Source organism: Amphiprion ocellaris, chromosome 21 (genome assembly GCF_022539595.1).
Source record: "Amphiprion ocellaris isolate individual 3 ecotype Okinawa chromosome 21, ASM2253959v1, whole genome shotgun sequence".
NCBI classification, from domain to species: Eukaryota; Metazoa; Chordata; class Actinopteri; family Pomacentridae; genus Amphiprion; species Amphiprion ocellaris.
The window spans coordinates 29094650-29116668 of NC_072786.1; the positions used below are offsets into that span (position 1 = coordinate 29094650).

The following is a 22019-nucleotide window of genomic DNA, read 5'->3' on the forward strand; positions in this document are numbered from 1 at the left end:
TTTTTTTTAAAAATTAACATTTAGTGTCATTGCCTGCATTATTTTTGCACCACATTCACACTCATTTTATGTAATTTCTTTTTGTGCTCAAGAATTTCCTCTAGGATGAGGCAAAAACACACCATTATTGATATATTCTATTTTTAATAAAAAATTATAAAATAAAATAAAAAATATTTAATTAGTTCTTATTTATTGATATATAATTATATTTTCCAGAATAAAAAAAATTGAGGTCCGTAATAACTAAAAAAGAAAGAACAAAATAAATATCACGAAATCTGTCCAAAAACAGTCACATCTATTAAAAAAAAAAAAAAAAAGTTCAATGCTAAATTTTAGATTTATTATTTAATTTCAGCTGTAGAAAACATCCAGGTAAATAAATAATAATTATTAATATAATTCGCAATATTAACTTTCTTAATAGTTTATTTAAAATCAGTTTTATTTTTGCAATATTTAAATTTCATGTGAAATATTCACTTTGCCATTAGCTGTATAATGTCATATTTCATGTATTCTCATTATCGTGTGCTATTATTTTAGTGTCATTAGTTGCATTACTTCTTACTTTTCTATGCTTTGGTCTCATTTAAAGTAACTTATTTCTATTTTTTCCACTGCATTTATTCTAATTTTATGTCATTTTTCAGTGTTTCCTTCAGGATTAATAAAGTTTTATCTCATGTTAAATAATGATGTTTGTTTAAAGTTGCAGAAACACACGGAGAGGCGGATTAAAGTGATTTATTGTTGTTTATTTGTTGATAAAACATGTTTGTTGTTGTCATGGTGACTCCAGGTGAGTCGTGCAGGTGATTTATTTTCTAGTTTCTGCAGCGGAGACGTTAAATCGGAGCCACTCTTCGCAGCAGCAGCAGCAGCAGCAGCAGCCGGTGATCAGCTGAGGCCGGCGGGCGGCGCATTGCTACCTGGCTGGATCCGATCCTGCAGCTCCAGAGTTGGAGAAGTGCTCCGGACTTCCTGGTCGGGACTATGGACGCTCGGTGCGCCGCTCCGGCCGCGGATCGTACCGCAGCGACGTGATCCACGAGGAGCCCCGTCGACTGGAGAACGAAGGTGAGTCTCCGTTGCTACCGTTTCCACTTGTCCGGTTCTCCGTGAAAATCCAGCATCCAGTCAGGGGGGGAACCGCGTCGTTACTGCGGGGCTTGAATGACGGCAGCCCCGGTAACGGCGGCGGCGGTTCAAAGTGGGAACCGGAGGCGGCGCCGCGGCTCTCCGGTACTTTCCGGGGCTCCGGTGTTTGTTTATTCCCGTTATTTCGGGTGTTTGGATTAAGGGACGGTGTGTTTTATTCCTGCAAACTTTGTGCTTATTTGTATTCACCGAGGCCTACCGACCCCCCCTACCCCCCCAACGCTGTCAAGCTACCGGAAGGCGAGGTGCACGCATCCGGTGGCATCCTACAAAATAAAAGTCCTCATTAGAAACAGTAGTGTCAAAGAGTGAAGCTAGTTTATTTATTCAGAGGAGTAGGTATTGATTTAAAAAATGTTATACAGGAGAATAAATGTTTTTAATAGAGGCCTTTATTTTTGGCATTGTGTAAATCCAATAAAATTTATGAATGTAAGTGAACAATATATAGAAATCGTAAAAATTAATATGAAATATAATGTATAAATAGTAACATATAGAATATAAAATATTATGTATAATAATGACATATATAGAATATAAAATATAATAGAATGTAATGTACAAATAGTAATATATAATATAAAATATGAATAGTAATATATCACATAAAATACAATCAAACTTGATATATAAATGTTAAAAATGGTAAATAAAAAAATTAGCTAAAAATGATTTAGAATGAAAAAAATATATTGTTAATAATATTAAAGTAATATTGAACATAACAATGAAATAAAATCAAATCTATATTAACTAAACCGTGCTGTCACTGATTATGAATGTACAGTTTTACATTTCCCCCCAAATCACAACAGGCTTTTCCCTGAAAATATAGTTTATATTAACAATTTATAATTGGTCAGTGGCAGAGAGAAAAAATGTGAAAGAGCTATAAAAGTAAAACATTTGTAAGATAAAACAGACAAATAAGGAATGAAAAATATTGCACGCAAAATAAAGAATAAAGATAAAACAGCATTTTCCCATGGAGGATCCAGGAAATCTTTGGATTTGTCGGATTTTCAGGTCTGTTTTTGTCATGTTTACTTCAGTATTTCTCCATGATTGATTGCACTGCAGGATTTTAGCTAACATATTCAAAGTAATCAGTTTAATTTCCATAAACAATGATACTGTGTGGTGTTAGCAGTAATATTTACATTAGCCAGGTTTGGTTTTAGCCTTAATATTTAAATTAGTCAGTTTAATCTCCATAATTAATCATCCTGCAGGTTCTTAGCTGTAATATTTTAAATACTTCAGATTAAACTTTGTCGTTGCACAAGTAGTGAGACACTGAAATACAGTTTAGTTTCCAAACAGAAGTAAAAGCAGCAGTAAAAGTGCAGCACAGTGTAGAATGACTCAGTGTAAGAAATATAAACAGAGCATGATAAATGGAAAATCAGGATGTTTAATGTAAACGGTATGAACATTTTGCTGCATGAACCGAGTCACTATTTACACACAGTCATCTGTAGGTAATAGAAGAGCAGGATAAAAACAATATAAAGATAGATGAGAGTAAATATAAAGACAGGACAAACGATTGAATAAACAGTGTATGGACATAAAATACAAGATAGAAACAGCGTCTACGGTGTGAACAATGTTATGATCAGTCGGGTTAATGTCAGTAAATATTAAGTCTGTCGGGTTTTAACTTTACTATTGATTATAATCAGGTAAAGTTGTATTTTAGATCATTTTTTGTTGAGTTTCAACCCTTAATGTTTAAATCAGTCAGGTACATTTACACCATAAACGACTATGAATGTTTTTTTCTGAAATATTTAAACTTGTTTGGTTAATTTATCATTATTTTTTCTACTTTAAACAATAAATTAATGTGCTTTTATTACTTTTTTCCTCCTCCTCTGTATTTTTGGTACACTCGTCAGTGTTTTGAAAACATTTATTGTTTTCACACACACAAATACAATCAAAGAATGAGTAAAATGAAGCTTTTTTAATCCCACATAAGAAAAATACTGCAAAAAATGTAGGAACATCAGTAGAAAAACCAAATGAAAAATTAAACAAGAAACATACAGAAGATGATTCCATATGTAGAAATGTAGACAATTAGACAATATTTCAGAGGATTATTGCATATTTCAAAAGCTACTGATATTGCACACGTACTTGTATATGGAATAGCAAGTTTTAAAAAAATAAGATAATTCCCAAATGCCTCTTTAAAATGTAATTTTTATTTCGACATTTTTTCAGTGGATAAATGTTTCAATTCCGTGTTTTATTTTGAATGTGAAAACGCTCTAGTTCCGGTTTCGGTTTTGGTAGTTGCTGCGAGCTTCACTCGACCGAACCCCCCCCCCCCCCCCCCCCCGACTGCCTCCCGCAACGGAGTCACTGCAGCCACAGAACCAATCACGGCCTCCCATTGGCTGGAGCGGAGCAAATCCAGGCCTCTGATTGGCTGCCGCGGCCCGTCAGTCACGCAGATGAGCTCCGAGTTGCTGCTGCTGCTTTTTCCTAGTTTAAATCAATCAGTTGTTTACGTTGGAAAACCGGAAAACCTGCGGAAATGAAGACCGGCTCGTCGGTGCGGCTGTTTTTTGCGGTTGTTTCTGACAAAGTTGCGCAACGTGGGAGATTTTTGCGCCTCGAGAATAACAGAAGATGGAGTTACCTTTGCGGCAGGGCGCGTTAAGTTAGCGCGAAATGACGCGAAACTGTCGAAAAGCGAGGTTGGTTTCAAAATAAAAGCACGAAACGTCGATTGTTAATTCAGAGACGCAAGAATGTAGTGAAAGCTGTGAAAACACACAAGGAAACTGAATTGAAAGTGTAAAATATACAAAAAGAAGCTGAAATAAAAACATGTCATTATCTTTTGCATAATATACTATTGTGGGTCCCACATAGCAATAATAATCAGATTAAACAAAATGAATAAAAATAAGTAGAACAAACATTGACACATTCCCACTAAATTATTTTTGCGATGTCTGTCAAAAATAATCACACATTAATTCAAAAGTAATTTTTGAATACAATTTGCTTGCTAGTTTTCATGTTTACATTCAGCTGCAGAGACTTTAATGGTAAATAAATGCTAGATGTTTTTGTGATTTGCAGTATTATTAATTCCGAAGTATCCAATATTGGTTTTATAATTTCATATTTCAGTGTGAAAAGTAGAAAAGAAATGAGAAGGCGTTACAAATTTGCATTAAAAAGCTGACACTTCATTAGAGTGTTAAAGCTTAAAAACTGTGTATCTTTTGACTGTTTCTGCTCTTGATTACTACAGAAAATGCACTGAAATTCATTGTGTTTATCCTTTTTTCTAAGTTTTAATTGTTAAACACCAAAACTCCAAGTTAAATCCGTCATAGAAAGCTATGAAATGAACTTGTGAAGCTGATTTTAACACATTTTACTTTGAAAATAACCGTGGAGAGCCATATCTATGAATGCTGCTTCCTTGACAGTGTTGTGCCTTTTCAATCCTTCTATCCCGCTTCAGGATAATGCGGCTTAAGGCTGGCAGGAGCTTTACAGTTTGAAAACACGAGCTGCTTGTAGTGGAACTGTGACTCTAACGTGATTTTTTTTTTCAAGCTGAAGCATTAAAATCTGTTTCCTACCAGCAGGATCGCAGGTTTTACGTGAAGTTGTGGGTAAATAAACCCTTAAATATCAAGTAAACAAGCATGACCTGAGTCAGAAATGATGAGAAACAGCCTGCCCTGCCCTCATATTCCTGTTCAAACCACGGTTTCCTCTGCAGAGCTGCACCTCCAGCATGTCAGGATGTGTCAGGGTCAGACTATTCGCTTTATCAGCTCTTATTTTGGAGCCATTGTGTCACTGCTGAGCTGCATTTCTGGGATCGGCCCTTTTCCAGCTCTGATGCAGAACAGAGATAGAAGGCAGAAAGTCGAGGCAACATTCCTGCTTCTTGTAACGCCAAACAACAGACAACAAATACGTGCAGAAGTGACTTTTATTGTGAAGAAATAGATGGAAAAAGTACAATTAATTCTGCATTTTGTCTTGAGAAACGCTTATGGTCTGGTACATGTCGGACTTTCTGCAGATTTGAAGTTGCACGTCCAAAATCAAAGCATTTCAGAGTAAAACTTCCTTTTTTTCTTTGGTTTTCTTCTGTTTTAAGTCATTTAAGTGCAGTTTTACTGTAGGACGTCCACTACTGTTGTCCTTATTGTAGAATTTGTGGTGGAAACTGAAAATTTTAACGCTGAGAATGAGTTTTTGGCCTGGAATTCTGCTCCATTTGAAGATTCGAGGTTCTGAACCAACTGTGTTCGAGATTCTGATCAGTCTGACAAAAAAAAAAGTTCTTCTGCTTGTCTTTCTTTGCTGCATTTTCGAACAAAAACAAAACTATTCAACAAGGTTGCACTTTAGTTCACTCGGACATGTTAGAGTTGTGTTCTATTGGAAAAAATTGCTTATCTGCAATATTTTTAATGAAAAAATGCATGACTTCTAACTAGAATAAGTCAGTTTGGAAAGAGCCTGATTGGAGCTGCCTTCTATTAGAATGAATGTGCATCAAAAATGAAGTAGAAACTAAAAAATGATTTTTTTTTCTGTATGAATGCTTTGGAAACTTCTCACCAAATGATTTGAATAATGATTTTTTGAAAGAATTCTAACATGAACTGAGTGATTTTGTCTTGGAGTGCAGCTTTATTTCAGATCAAACTGATTTTCTTAAGGCTCAAAAAGGCCGATTGAATTCTTTCTCATGCGGTGTACCGCTATCAGAGTCATCAAAAATAGTTTTTTTGCTTCCAATCTGTTGTTTTTCTCGTCATATTGAGGTTTTTTGGTGCTGATTTAAACGCTTAAATTGGTTGTGTTGCCTTATGTGGTGGCAACAATAGCAACAAACTGTGGACAGAACCTGTTTTTGGTCGACATCTTCCTTTCTGGAGTCGATGTGTTTCCAGGGTAACTGATGTTGGGTTCCTTTTTTGCAACCAAATCTTAATTTATAGTGTTTTTCTCATGTTATTCGCTGAGTTTGCTGCAAACATGTGGAACCTGATCGTCCGCAAACTCTTGTGTGTTTCAAGTAAAGTTAGAAACAAACCTTAAGGTATCCAAGAACCCTTAAAGTAGCACAAATGATGTATCAGACAGACTTGTCTTGTAGATTATTGATGGAAAGTGTGAGATTTCTTACTGTATCCAGCAAAAAAAGTAACGTTTCAGTTAATTTGCCTTATTTAACATTGGATTTCTTGTGGCGTAACTGTTACACATTCATGTATTCGTTTGTTCTCAAAATACTAACTTCTGTCCACATAAACAAGCAAAAACACAACTCAAACTCTGTTAAGAACCATAAAGTCAGAACCAGAAGTCCGAAAAAACTAAAAAAAAACAAAAAAACAAAACAGTTTCTGGTTCCTCTAAGCTACAAACAATCAACCGTTTTCCATTGCAGGAACTTGCAAGAACTCATGTTAGGGTAGTCTTCACCTTTGTTAGAGTTCTGACTGAATAAATCACACCTGTAGAACTTTTTTCTAGAAAAAAAGTACCTCTGCTTTGACATTGGTACTTATGAGCAGCCTTGACAATGACATTTAAACTTGTTTTCTGTCCTGGAAAGGCATTAAGTTTGAAAAAAATGTCATTAAGAATGGATTTTAGTTTTACAAGAACATAAATTTGTGGCAACTGGGTTGGTGGATCTGCTTGGTTAGACTTGAAGAAGACGAAGAATTTGCAAAGGGACGTTTTTTTCTGCCTTTTCAGAGTCTTTTTTGGCTTCTTCTATGTAAAATTCACCATTAAAGAGCTGGAATTGTGTCTTATAACTACTGTTTATTGCTTTTTTGGTGCAATCAGAGTCAAAGTTGTGGTCGAAACTGCTTCACTGGACAACACATTGGTCGAAAAGGTTGATTACACGGTAGTTCCTGCTGCATCTTAACTGAGTTCCTGCAGCAGAAAACCAACTAATGATGCTTCAGGAGAGAAGGGGATCATGTGTGGGCTGATTTTGGTGCCTCTGTTCCGTAATATATTGGAAGATTAACTAGAAAAAGCTGCATAAAATCACCTCATGTAGACCAAGATAATGGTTTTATCATAAGCTTTGAAAGTTTCAATGCCTTAAACTACACTTTTATGTGGACAGAAGCCTTAAACACAGAAAAAAACAAAATTTTAAGGAATGTCTGTGCACTTCTAGGCTGTAGAGATGTAATTGATCACAATAAACACTAAATTCAACAGATTATTCCTTTAACTCGACACGTCTGACCCTGAATCTTGATCTTCCTCCTTCATTAAACTTTCAGAGATCAGAAGTCGGCTGGTCTCCTGCTCAGCTGGTCGAGTTTCAGTCAGTCAGAGGTTCGTTCCTGCAACGTTTTTAGATTAAACCTCTGATTGACCTCCATGACACTATTGTCAACACTTGACCTTTAAACACAAAACCTCCTGCTGATTTTAGATGTAGTCGCTGCTCTGTGGCATTTTAAAAACCTATTGAAAGTGTTCTCCGTAGTTTTTCATTAATAGAGCATAGAAAACATGCTTTTAAGACACGTTCAAATGATTATTTTGCTTCAAATTGTGCATATTTTCTTCTACCGACGCTCTAAAACCCAGATACTCCGTTTACTACAGTGTTAAACTGAGAAGAGCAGCGAATTTTCATGTTTAACAAGCTGGAACCATTAAAAGCTCCGGTTTGATTAACAAATCCACTAATTGTTTCAGCACTAATTGCACTGGAATCAATTCAGGTTCAGGATTTTACACCGTTGACCTGTAAATAAAAGAAAAACGTGTTAATCCAGGAAGAAAAAGAAGAATGCATCTCATGTAGAGCTTCAGTTTAATTCGAAGTGAAAGTGACATTTGTGTAAAAAAAAAAAATGAAAAAACATAATAAAGGTTGGAAAGAGTTCCTAGATGTTTAAATATGTTTCTTTTAGCAGTAATCGATTCTGTTGGACCAGTTTAACGTCTTTTAGTAGAGCTAACATGATTTATCAGAGTTGATTCAACTTATTTTAAAGGCTTGGGTCCGACTTAATTTGATTTTTAACATAACTGAATTAGGCTGAGTGTAACAACATTTAACTGAATGTTGTACTTAAAATAACTCTTTTAATCAACTTAATTGAATTTTGTTAATTTTTTTTATTTATTTTTTGCATTTATTAGGGTTGATTCAAATCATTTTAAAGGTTTCTGTTCAACTTAATTTAATTAAGTTGAGACAACTAATTTGACAGCATTGAAATGTTCATAAATAAATGAAGCTGATTCAATCCAAGTAAAATAAATTGGTCCAAAAGAATTAATTAATTAATGCTGAATGAAAGGCATATAATTTAATTAATATGTGCAACCAAATTTAGATGCACTGAAAAAAAATGAATTAGCTTAATTCAATTATAGAAAACATTTCCTAGTTTCTAACTAATTAACGTTGATTCAACTTATTTCCATTGTTTTGGTCCAACTTAATTTATTTGACTTGCGCTAACTAATTTTACAGTATTAAAAATTACACAAGTAAATTAAGTTGGTCCAAAAGAAAATTAATGCTGAAAATACATTCTAGAAAATATTTCTTAGTTTCTAATTAAGGTTGATTCAGCTTATTTCTAATGTTTTGGTCCAACTTAATTTAATTGTGTTGATCCAAGTAATTTTTCAGCGTTAAAATTTACACAAGTAAATGAAGTTGAATTAACACAAGTAAATTGAGTTGGTCCAAAAGAATTACCTAATACCAATTGAAAGACATGTATCCACATAATTAAAAGTTAACTGCAACTCAACTAGTTAAATTAACTCAACTAAATTATGGAAATTATTTCTTATTTTCTAATTTATTAAAGTTGATTCAACTTATTTTGAACATTTTATTCCAACTTAATAAATTAAGTTAAGCCAAGTAATTTTACACCTTTAAAAAATTAGACTAATAAAAAAAAGTACATTAAACCCAAGTAAATTAAGTTAGTCCAAAAGAGTTAATTAATGCTGAACAAGACTTACTCACATAATATATGAGTTGCGGCAAATAATTTTACAGCATTAAAATTTACAGAAGTAAATTAAGTTGAATTAACACTATTAAAAAATAACAATTCATAGTTAATACCATAAATACAAGTTTCTCACAGTGGAGATAAATGAAGTTTTCTAGCCAATTTAATGAATTTGCTACAAGTTGAATTTTGTTTTAGAAGAATTAATGCAGAAATTTGACTTTAGATGACCAATTAGCAACATTATTATGTCAATGAAACCCATCAAAACAACTTAAATAGCTGATCTCAATCTGCAAATTAGATTGTTCATTTTGCAGAAGTGCATTTTCTTACTTTTTAGAGTGCATTCTATAAAGCAAATCAGACTTTAGTAAATGGAACATGCATCTATTGAGTCTTTTCTCCGTTAATACATTCATCTAACCATCGAGTCCATATGGACTAAAGATAATAAGAATCCTTAGTGATCTAGAATCATCCTGCTGCTGTTGGATCAGTGACAGTTCAGGAAACAGAAAAGCTCTGCAGCCATCAGGGTCGACTTCCTCAAATTAGTTCATTCTGTTCCTTTTCTATCTGCAGGGACTCGACAGAAACAATCTGTCACTCTGAGTGTTTTCCTGTCGAAATGCCGCTTTGTTTGCCGTCAGGTGGCTTCCCAAACTCAGTCCGACTGAACGTCTGTAGCATAGCAACGCCGCTAACCTCTCGTACAGGAAGTCTCTGTTGTGTTTGCAGTTTTATACCCGACCCTGACTGTGTTTGTGCCTCGGTGTGGACGTCATCCACAAACAGGTAGCAGCAGCCCTGAAAAGACAGGAAAGAGTCGATACGACTCAAGGATTTAAAGTTATTTAGCTGCACTTTGTCTTGTTTCTGTCTCTTTTTGACTCAGTTTCATGATTTGACTATTAAAATGAACAAACAAGATAGTAATGGGAATAAAAAACACATGGTTAAAGGTTATCGTTCTGTTTAGACATAAATAAGGCTTCAACAAAGCCAATAATTACAATTTCTCATAATATTAATACTCAAAAATCAAAATATATTCAACTCACTATCACAAAAAAATAGAATTGTGATATATTGGACTGAACTGGCATTGTGAGTTTTTGTGTTTTTGTTTATATATACTGCGATACCAAAAATACAGTAATTCTTACTTTTTTACCTGAAAAGTGCCTCTGAAAAGTGGAATCATGAATTTTCTTCATGTATCAAGCAGATCCTGCATCGTGATGGTTTTATTTATTTATTCTATTTGTCCACGTTGCAGCGTTGATGCTGAAATTATCATTTGCATCCTAACACAAAACAGTGAAAGCTTTTGTAACTTATATAAATAATTGATGATCAGGATTGTTGCCAAACTAAGTTTGTGTTGAGAAATGATGTGCATAATCAATTTTTTGTTCCAGTACTGGCAAGAAATCATATTGTAAGCATTGTCTTTTTTTTCTAGGGATTTCCACAAGCATTTTTTATTTGTCCCTGATCTGATCTAAGTCATTTAATATTTAGTTTTAGTTTTCTCTCACCTGGACTACCAGCATTTTCGTGTTGGACAGCAGAGAGCATTGTTTGGGGGTTTAGCTAACGATGGAAACCATGACAAAGACTTCTGTGAGGCTTAATGACAAGCCGAGATTGACTGTTACAGTGTTCCAATATCCTGATTTCATGCATTATCAATTATCCTACTATTAATTGATAGCAAGATTAATCAAAATTTGGAATCCTAGCACCCTAGGTGACAGCAGACGTAAACAGAAGACTAGATTTAGCTTTGTACCAACACCAATCAACTCTAGACTACCTTATTTTTTACTGTGTTTTGGTTAATAAATTAGAATTAAATCCTTTTCCAGGTAAATAAGTAGTCTGACATCTCTCGGATGATGCTTGTTGCTATTTTTTTACTGAGAGTCAGGGAAGGCGATCGATAAATACCAGGAGCTCAGGATAAAGACCGGCAACAGCTAGCTTGAATTTGTACTGACAGGACAAAGCCTGCTAAACAATTACAGTACACTTAATTAATTAACATGTTCTGTCTCACTTGTTTAAACCAAACTGGTATGTAAATTGTATGAACTTTTGACCAGAGCTAGGCTAGCTGCTTTTTCCCTGCTTTATGCTAAGCTAGACTAACCAGATGTTTGGCTTATATTCTCCATGACATGTGAGGTGTCGATCTTTTTCTCTAAGTCTCAGCAAGAAGATGAATTTTTAAAAATGGCAAAGAATTCCATGTATAAAATGAGAGTTTGGGAAGAAGATCGATAGATATGATGCTACGGCTAGTCAAGATTAGCTTAGCATGAAGACTGGCAACAGCTAGCTTGGTTCTATTCTGACGAGATGAGGTCTGGTGAACAATGTCAGTAAAGTTAATTAACATTTTCTATCTCATTTGTTTGAACCAAAACTGATATGCAGATTGTATTACCTTCTCAGCAGAGCGAGGCTAGCGGCTTTCCCTGCTTTATGCTAAGCTAGGCTAACTGGCTGTTGGGTTTGTATTCATCGTGACATGTGAGGTGTTGATCTTCTTCTCTAACTCTCAACAAGAAGATAAATTCCCCAAATGGTGAAGAATTCCATGTCTAAACCAGTGAGCTGAAATTAATTACAAAATACAGCTCAGCAGAATTTGCCTGACGTGACAAGGCGGGCAGCTCACCCACATACCAGATGTCGTCCACACACATAACAGAGGGTTTCTACATTCCCTCACCGCCGTCCAGGCCTTGGCAGCGATGTGCTGCTGCCCGTCTTTATTGGCTGCTGATCCCTGCTGGCTCGGTCCGCCATTCAGTCTTTTAAAGCCCGGCTTCAGAGCAGCAGCACACAAACACAGCACCAGATGCTGAGCCGCCCTCTGCCCTGTCTGTGTTTGTGTTTCTGAGAGAGAGAAAAATAACTGCATCAGCTAACCTGATGTCCAACAAACACACCGGTATCTGCCGTTTACGAAGGCTGATACAGATCATTTGGGCCCAGATCTGCCGCCAGCTGCCGGTTTCCTGTTGTCAGATGTCAGTCTGGACGGTTTTCATGTCAGTAGGTAGTTATTAATTCACTTCAGAGAGCTCCAACCAGTCTGAGGTTACATGGTTAGTCTTTAACACATCATAACAGCAGATCCACATCCCTCACAGCTGCCGGCCTGCTGAGTTTACAACACAGAACAAAAGAGCTGGTGTTTCTCAAGTAGCTTTGTGGTTTGGCAGGGTTTAAATGGAGTTGGGATGGATTTTTGACTGTTTTGGTGCCAATTTTGAATCACTTTTACTGCACTGAAGATCCTAACATTAGTAGTTTAACGTACAGTAGATCATTAATGCAGTATTGTCTGTGGAAAAGGTTCTTCATACCAACTTTATTAATTTAATATGGACGGTGTTGTGCTTATTGATCATTATGCTGCCCATGAGTGGTGCTGAAAACCATGCAATGTGTTTCTAGAGACATTTATTGTTATGATTACTCAAAGTTTCTTCACATTCTAAATGCAGTGCAAGGAATATATCGGTGGAGTGATAATAAAATATGTTATCTATGGCATTCACAAGGTTGTAAAAAACCTGTCCAATCATTGCATTCAGACTACATTACATCAGTGCAGCTTTAACTACCTACCTGTACAAACTCTGCAGTCATTGTGTGTAACCGTAGTCTTTTGTAAGTCTAGGTGGACGCATCTGGTGAGCCGAATAACCTTATTTTACATTTTCAGCTAAACCTCCAGCATCTTGTACAGCTAAACGTGTCAAACATTTATGTTATTTTGTGTATTTGTGCGTCTTTCATGCTCTTTGTGGTTTCTATCCTCTTTCAGTTTCATTACTTGGTGACTCTGTGTTAAAGTATTTTGACGTTGTTTGACACTTGATGTTATCTTAAGTGGTTAAGTGGCTTCATCGTGTTTTAAATCTATTACAAAGTGAATGTTGACATAGGATTTTTAAAATAAGTTTGCAGGGAGACCCAAAGAGTCTTTTTTTGTTGCTCAGCTTTAATTGATTTCATGAGCGTGTGCTTTTGCTTCATGCAACTTGACCTTGTAACCTCCTGCAAATATACAAAATGATTAATAATTTAAACCTAGTCTTACCTGTGTACCTATGAATATATGCATAATTAGGGCTACAACTAATGGTTAGTTTCATTGCCACTGTTAATCTAGTCACATTACATGTAGTATGAAATCAGTATTTGAAGGCTTTACAATACAAAAAAACAGCAAATCACAACAAGAAGTTTGTCTGATTGATGTTATTTTTTTACTGATTGCCAGAAAATTATGAAGAAAACAACCAAAAATGTCTGTTTTAAGTCAACAGACTCAAATAGTTTGTCTTCAAATTGGCTCTTTTTTCCCCAAAACTCTCCAATAAGCAGCATTTTTAAAAATATTTATTTGTTTATTTATTTACATTTGAGAGGCCTAAAACACAGAATGTTTGACATCTGTGTGTGATGATGAATCCTTGAAAAGGTTATTCAGTGTTCAAAATAGCAGTCAGTTTCTGCATCACTTATGATAATGGTGGACAAAGTGGTGGAAACCAGGTGCGCCATAAGCAGTAGTTCCTTAAATGTGTGTTAGGTGTATTATTAACATTTTGCTGTATCCTTCAGTTTTATAATCAGTATGTAAATATGTAGTCAAACCATCTGACACTGTAGCTATCTCAGACCTCGACCCAACCAGACCTTATAACATCAGAACTGGACCCAGTCCCTCTGAACAGACTCCTGGTCTTCATTATCGGTGTGTTTGATTAGCTGCCTGCAGTGCTGCTCTGTTAGCTTCCGTGTTAGCAAATGTCTGGTGAACATATGGTGGATCTAATCCCAGGTCACAGCCTGAAGCTTAGACTGGCTGTCTGAAACCCTCGGAGATCTGCCACTCGAACGTGTCTTCTTCCAGCTCCTGAAATGGTTAAAGGAGGAGTTTTGGACTTATACCGTACATGACAAGCTGTTATATACTACTGTTCAAAAGTTTAGGGTCACCCAGACAATTCCATGTTTTCCATGAAAACTCCCACTTTTATCCATGTGCTAACATAACTGCACAAGGGTTTTCTAATCATCAATGAGCCTTTCAACACCATTAGCTAACACAATGTAGCATTAGAACACAGGAGTGATGGTTGCTGGAAATGTTCCTCTGTACCCCTATGGAGATATTCCATAAAAATTTCCAGCTAGAATAGTCATTTACCGCATTGACAAAGTCTAGACTGTGTGTCTGATTAATTTAATGTTATCTTCATTGAAAAAACTACTTTTCTTTCAAAAATAAGGCCATTTCTAAGTGACCCCAAACTTTTAAATGGTAATTTATGTACTAATGTAGATGCAGTTGCAGCTCAAAAGAAGATAATTTGAAAAACTATTGGAAACGCAAAAAAAAAAAACATTCAAAATCCACCAACCTCTGCAAACTGAGCTTTATGTACTCAGTTGCTCAAAATATTAGATTCATATGACATCCGCATAATGAAATCATTGACAGAACTCACTGTTCTCTGAACCACTCAGAGCTGCTGAAGGCAAATTTAATTGTATTGATATAGCGCTAAATCAATTCAGCAGAAGTTAACTCGGGGAGATTCAAACAGTCAGGCCAAGACTTTATAATATTATATTATCGAGAGAAAACCAATAATTCCCTTTGAGCGAGCGTTCGGTGACAGTAGGAAGAAGAAAAAGTGCCTTTTAACAGGATGAAACCTCCAGTGGTTGAAACGGAAAAGATGAGCAACAAACAAGAGGATGATAAACTGGTTGGTGCAGGTTGGTGAAGCCAGAAACCACAGAAAGGTAGAGATAGAAAACACAAACTGCAGGAGAGATGAAGTTCATCACATGCAATAGTGACATATAAAGTAAAAGAGAGAAGAGTTTGAGCCTACAGCAGCATAACTAAGGGAGAGTTCAGGGTCATCGGAGTCAACCCCAAACTATAGTCTTTATCTAAAGTTGTAAGTCTAAACTTCAGAGTAGTGACGTTGAGGGGGTGTCTGCTCAGGATGACAGTTTTTTCTAGACTAATAACCAATATTTGCATCCAATATGCAGTAATTGTTATATATTAAGAGCATGTAATGGCAGGAAACCTGTCATTCATAATTAAGTTACTTCATTAATAAGGATTACTGTCAATCGATATGTAGACCAAAAACAGAAATGATTACGTCAAAGTGTCACATGACACTACAGAGTTCTCCTCTGTTTCTTAATACATCGATTGAGATCAATAACAGTTTCTCTCCTGCTTTTCTTCTCTGTTGTCTTAATCTTACACTGTTCTGTCACTTCTATTTCCCAGTAAGGCCCAAATCTTAAAGTTTTATGTGTTATTATCCAGGTTAATCTGTGGGTGCCTCCTAGCTTAGCTCCTAGCTGCTAGCCCTTAGTGTAGCCTGATTTGTGGAGATGGTTGTGCTTCCTGTTCAGAGAGATGTGTCCGTCAATTACAACTGATTATTCAGGTTATTATGTGACTTTAGAAAGATGTTGCTATGCTCCATATAGCATTAGCTGCTGGCTAAGAGGCACAGCTGACCTCCTAGTGTTAGCCTAGCGCTGTCAGCAAAGTAGGTTCCAGCTGCAGTGATGCCAACAAGTGAATCATTCTGGTGTTTTTAGTGTAACGGGGAAGCTGCTGCTCTGCTCTGTAAATGTGCTCATCTGCCTCTCTGTGTAAACAATGGCTTTCAGTGATTGGCGGTTCCTTGTGATATGTAACAGCCAATCAGACAGAGCTGTGGGCGGGACACCACAGAGCGACTCGAGATCGAGAGGAGGCTGCATCAGGGCCAAAGTAGCGCATTTATTTATTTATTTTTATCTGTAGCCAGTTCATAAAAGAGAAAATGCCATGTGACAATCAAAAAGTTTCCATAAAACTATGAAATATGGACTGAGACGGGACTTTAGAACAGCCTGCTGAGCCGACTGTACGGTGCACGAGGTTCCTGTTAGCTCATATGTGTTGAAATGATCTTCTGATGGCGGCCGTTTCTATCACGCTGATAACATCTTAAACTGGTGACTCAGTCTGTAAACGTTTGTGTTCTGGCCCAGCGGCTGCTAAGTTCACTTCCATTTGTTTCCTCTGCGACATGAGGGATTAATTTATCAGCCCCCAGTGTGTGATGTGCATCAGAACCCAGCATGCTTTGTTTTCTAGTCGAGTCTGACACACCAGCAGCTCCCAGGCCTGACGTGTTAGTTTGCCTTGACTGCTGCTTCTGTCTTTATCTGATGTGAGCGCTAAATGATGTGGTGCAACAACTTTAAAGGAGTCATAGAAACCAGCTACTTAATGCTCTCCACTCCAGAGGGTTTCTGTTTTAGTTGTTTTGCTCCAGTTCAGCCGAAAAGTTCCCAATTTTTTGTCATGTGACTGTTGGTCACAGCAAGGAGCCCAGAATTTTTGAGTTTTAGCAGTGTCAAACAGCAAATGGTTTGTTTTTGGGTTATTTTTTTTCAAATTAGACATGTAGAATAAATGGATTTTGATGAAAAATAACAAATTGTAAACTTTGATTTGGTTAATTTGACAGTATGGCAGGAGAAGGTCCCAGTTTTTTGCTGTTTTGACATCCCATAATGATGACATGGACTGATTCGTAGGAGCACAAAACAATGTAGCTCACTTGACTTGACAGTCTGAAACTTAAAGTTATTAAGTTTATAGTTTCCAGTTTTGTACGGTTTACTAAGTTGTTAAATTTGACCCAAAACTAATATCTGTAAAACATTTTGGCTGAATTTTGAGCCTTTCATATGTTTTCAGACCCCAAATGTTTGTATTTTCACATTTCAAAAAACCTTGGAAGTAGTTTTAAGAGTTCAATATCTCCAGAAATATACCTCTTACAACCATGAAATTTGGTGAGGGAGTCAAAAACAAAAGGGAAACAGAGTAGCGTTTTAGTCCTATGTACCCTATTATCTATGTCTGCATCATGGCTCCACATGGAGAAGAGCTGAAAGAGCAACTAAAAAATCTGTTTTTGAAGCTTCACAAAGATGGAAAAACATCCAAGATGATCAACTAAAAATGAGTGAAACATAGTTGCAGTAGTCATCAGGAGGTATAGAAGGAGCCGTAGTACCACTAATCATGGCTGCAGTGGTCGCCATGAAAGAGAAGCCATTTTAAGGGTACAATATCTCCAGAAATACACCTCCCATAGCCATGAAATTTGATAAAGACATGGACAAAACGGTTTCCAGCACATTATAACAATTGAATTGCTCTAACAGAATCTTAATATTTAATTATTGGCTCTTGAAAATGGAAAAAAGTGCAAAAGTTTCAAATGAAGATGGTGTTGAGGCCTCAGACTGTTCATATAAGTGTATGTTTAGATGGATGTATCAATATTTCCTACAAAAAATAGTCTTTGGTCGACATTTCACCAACTTTTGTGACTCCTAACATCAGTAGAATTTAATATTTGACAGTACGGCAGGACAAGGTCCCATTTTTTTGCTGTTTTGACATGCCAAAATGAAGATGTGGACTTACTTGTAGGAGCATAAAAAATGGTACATATATAGGTCTAAATATCATCATAATGTGTGCAAAGTTTCATGGTAGAACAGCTCGTTACACATGAATAGTTTAAGGACAGTTTAAAGTTTGAAAACCCAGCAATTTTTCCAGTTTTTCCAGTTTCTGATTCTGATAAATGGTGTAATTTTGGTGATTTTTTTAAAAATAAAAGTTAACGAGCCTTTCCAACCACTGGTGGGTGTTGGGTTTCGGAAGGTTCATGATCTCCGTAGTCGTCTATGGCACCTAAACAATCAGTAGGTTCAATCCACAGAGCAAGAACAAGAGCTCTGGTAATTACTTAATTACTTATATATCCTTATTTTTGAATAGGACATGTAGAATGAAGTTATTATGATGGAATATCCTAGTTTTTTGGTTTTATTCTCCAGACAGAACAGTATATCACACATGATACATTCATGGATCATTGGAAAGTTAAACATATGATGGTTTTGTTCTGTTTTTACACCTCCTAATTTGATTTAAGAGCCACAGAGGGTAGAAGAGGAAAAATATTTTTGGGACACATTGGTAATTTTTTTGGTCTTTTCAGGGAATTTGTCGACAAAACATGCAATTACACCAAATTTATCGTTTAAGATTAACTTTTTTGTGCTAAAATGCATTGAAAACACTGAAAAATCTCCACAAGGTTTGGGTTAATCTGATATTCTATGGGTGACAATTGCATTTTTTATTTATTTTTTAAAATTTTTTGTTAACTTTCAGACTGCATGACTCTTCAGAGGTTAATTATTATGCCACAATTAACATAAAATATGCCCAAAATGCGACATACATCACATAAATCCAATTTTCCTTTGAGAGTTTCAGTGTTCAAAGATTAATTTGCTCCTTTACATTCTCAACATCATATTTTGACACATTTCTTTTGCCTTTCAAACCCACTGGAAGATATTTTTTCATCAAAATTGTACATTTTGGTGGGTGTTTTGTGTAACAAGTCATAGTTTGGACTGTTTGACATTTGAACATGTCCTCATAATTGTAGCTCTTTTTCAGTCTTTTCTGACAGTTTATAGCCTAAATAATTAATCCGCTCAGATAAAACATGGCAGATAGATGAATAGATACAGGGGATTACAGACCTACTTTGTGACAGACTTGATTTTCTCGCTATTAAAATGTTTCTTTTGGGCTCTTTAAACTCTGCATCCACAGTCGAAACGCTGCTGCACTTTAACTCCGCTAAACAGTTTTGAAACCCGATAGTAAATTTAACGATAATGACGGAGATAATGACGCCCAGGAGCCACTATCGGCTCCAGCTTTAGCATGAATAAGTCTCCGCACACTTTGCTGCTCTGCTGATTATTTGTCACTCCCTCTGCTGTCGAAGCTTTCTGCTGACTGGTGCTGCTTTTAGCCCCGGAGGATATTGGATCCTCCACATCTGCAGGACTCGTGGTGACACAGGGGGGAGGAACTTAATTTCTACATCACCTGCATCATTTCCCCCCTCCAGCTTCCTGCTGTTCCTCCACCTCCTGCAAGCATCTGCAGAGTGATCAAATTGCCCATTATTACCGCATGCTACCATCAGATTACTGTTATTTTGTCCAGGGACGGAGCTGATTTGGATGCATGGATGCTCATGCACACTCACACAAAGGCCGAGCTGTTAATTCAGCCCCTCAGTGAAAATGTTAATGATAAGGTTCAAGTCCTTAATCAAGCGTGAGTCTGCAGATGTGACGTCTGAGACAGCAAGTGTTTGTTTCATTGACGTCCGAAAGCTTCTAATGGGACCTAATTTCCTTACTGATTAGAGTCCGCTTTAAAGCTGTTGTTTTGTCTGTCAAAGCCAAAAAATATGGCTTGATATTCAGAAATTAAACGTCTGAAATTGGAGAGTTTTGCCGTAAAGATTGTAAAAATTCCATTGGACAAATTTGCGATGTTGGGCAATAAAAATGAAACTCACTTGACTTGACTGTCTAAAACTTGAAGTTATTCAGTTTCTAGTTTCCAATTATGTACAGAGTTTATTAATCTGTTATTTGGGACCCAAAAGTAACATCTGTAAAACATTTTGATTGAATTTTGAGTCTTTGATATCTTTTCAGACCTGGAAATTTTTGCATTTTCACCCTTCAAAAAACCTTGGAAAGTAGTTTTAAGGGTTCAACTTCTCCAGAAATAAAACTCTCACAGCCATAAAATTTGATAAAGAAGCTGACAAAATTGTTTCCAGCAAGTCAAAAACAAAAGTGAAACTGATTTGTGATTTCCAGTCAGTCTCGCTACATTAACTGCATGCGTTTTGGAGCTATAGGTCGTATCTGTCTATGTCTATATCATGGCTCTGCATGGAAAATAATTGAACAAACGAAGGTAAGAATCGCTTTGTGAAGCTTCACAAAGATGGAAAAAGATCCATGATCAACTAAAAATCTGTGAAACACAGTTGCAGTAGTAATCAGGAGGTATAGAATGAGCCATACTACCACTAATCAGGGCTGCAAAGAGAAGTCATTTTAAGGGTTCAGTTTCTCCCACAGCCATGAAATTTGGTGCGGACACAGAAAGAGTAGTTTCTAGCGCATTATAATGATTGAATTGCTCCAACAGACTCTAAATATTAAATTATTAGCTCTCGAAAGTGGAAATAAGTGCAAAATTTTCAAACAGACATGGTATTGAGGCCCCAGAAAGTTCCTGCACGTGTATGTATAGATGGATGTATCAATATTTTCTCCTAAAAGTACAGGCTTTGGTCGACATTTCACCAACTTTTGTGACTCCTAACACCAGTAGAATTTAGTATTTGACAGTATAGCAGGACAAAGTCCCAGTTTTTGCTGTTTTGACATGCCAAAATGATGACATGGACTTATTTGTAGGAGCGTAAAAACTAATGTGCACAGAGATCTATATATTGTTCTAATGTTTTACTTTGGTTTCCTCTTCAGGTCATGAGTGCCTCTCGGAAAAACCCAGCGGAGAATAACCTCACCTGTCCAAAGCCCCGCCCTACCTGGGCCTCACCCTGCCCCCCACCCCTGGACTCCCACCATGAGTAAGTCCCTGATTTTTTTGTTTGTTTGTTTTTTATCTCAAACTGGCTGCTCTCTTTCAGTTCAACTCCTGAAAATGCTGAATTTTGTGTGATTGCTTCTAAAAACTGGACTTGGTTTTGTTGGTCTTGCGGTTGATTGGCTTGAGTCGGATGCGTCTTCATAGTTTTGTTTTTATCTCTTCTTATTTGTGGACATTTCACTGATGGTGGTTGTACATGAGCATCAAAACAGATTTAGTTGACTACAGGTTTGTACGGCTGTTTAAACCTTCAGCTAACAGGCTCTTTAGCGTATTATTGCACAGAAACCTTTCATTTTGCACCATGTTTGAGGTCTATTCGCTTCCTTTGCACCTCCTCCCTTTGATGCTAGAAACTTATGGCACAGAGGAGCCACTGCTGCAGCCCTCATCCCTCATCAATCACGCCGCAAAGCATGATGGGAGGGCTAATATAGCGGGACGTGCACTCCATCAGCTCCATCTATTGTATATGTCTATGTATAGGTCTCACATGTGGGCTCTGTGTGAGTCATCAGACTGCAACATGTTCTCTTCATACATGTGTGGGGCATTACACGCAATATCATGGTATATTATTAGAATATATGCAAAATCAGTGTTAAATCACCAGTTTTTTCATTTAATAATCAATATTTTGTGCTTATGTAACATAAAATATATAGTTTTTTTGAACATGTTGCTTGAAATTAATTATTTAGACAAAGAATATAATAATAAATAAATAAATATATATATATAATAAATAAAATCGATTAATTTTGAAATTACAGCTATGGCTCAGCTAACTCCAAAATTATATGAGTTAGTCCATCGTAAATCAACACATTTTTTGAACAATTTCTGCTCAGCCACCTCAAATATTTGATAAAACATTGAGCAATAGCAATATTTTTGTTGTTGTTGTGGTACAGCCTATCATAGCAGCTCAATCGGTTATGGAAGTTCAATGAAAATATCTGCTTCTGTTAATTTTTCTGAGCAAAATGTTCACGTATTTAAAAGTTGTGACCTCTGTTTTAATCAGATTACGTTCAGTTTAGAAAAGGGACGCACCAAAACAGCATTTTCTCTATTACACTGTTTTTCTTCTGAAATTAAAACATGCCCTGTGCTGTAACTGGCTGAATGTACACTAAGCTAATGCTAATGCAAAGAACAAGACTTGAAAAGTTCAGTATCAA

General features: G+C 36.3%; 1 protein-coding gene across 1 annotated transcript in view; it reads left to right on the plus strand.

Annotated features, from left to right (window-relative positions):
- Positions 1 to 852: 852 nt before the first annotated feature.
- The window catches only part of usp6nl (USP6 N-terminal like), a 140056-nt gene continuing 118889 nt past the window's right edge, over positions 853 to 22019 (plus strand). Inside the window, exons 1-2 of the mRNA XM_055006294.1 lie at positions 853 to 1083; positions 20709 to 20815. Coding sequence (XP_054862269.1) covers positions 20812 to 20815 — 4 coding nt within the window. The 5' untranslated portion in view covers positions 853 to 1083; positions 20709 to 20811. The remainder of the gene's footprint in view (positions 1084 to 20708; positions 20816 to 22019) is intronic.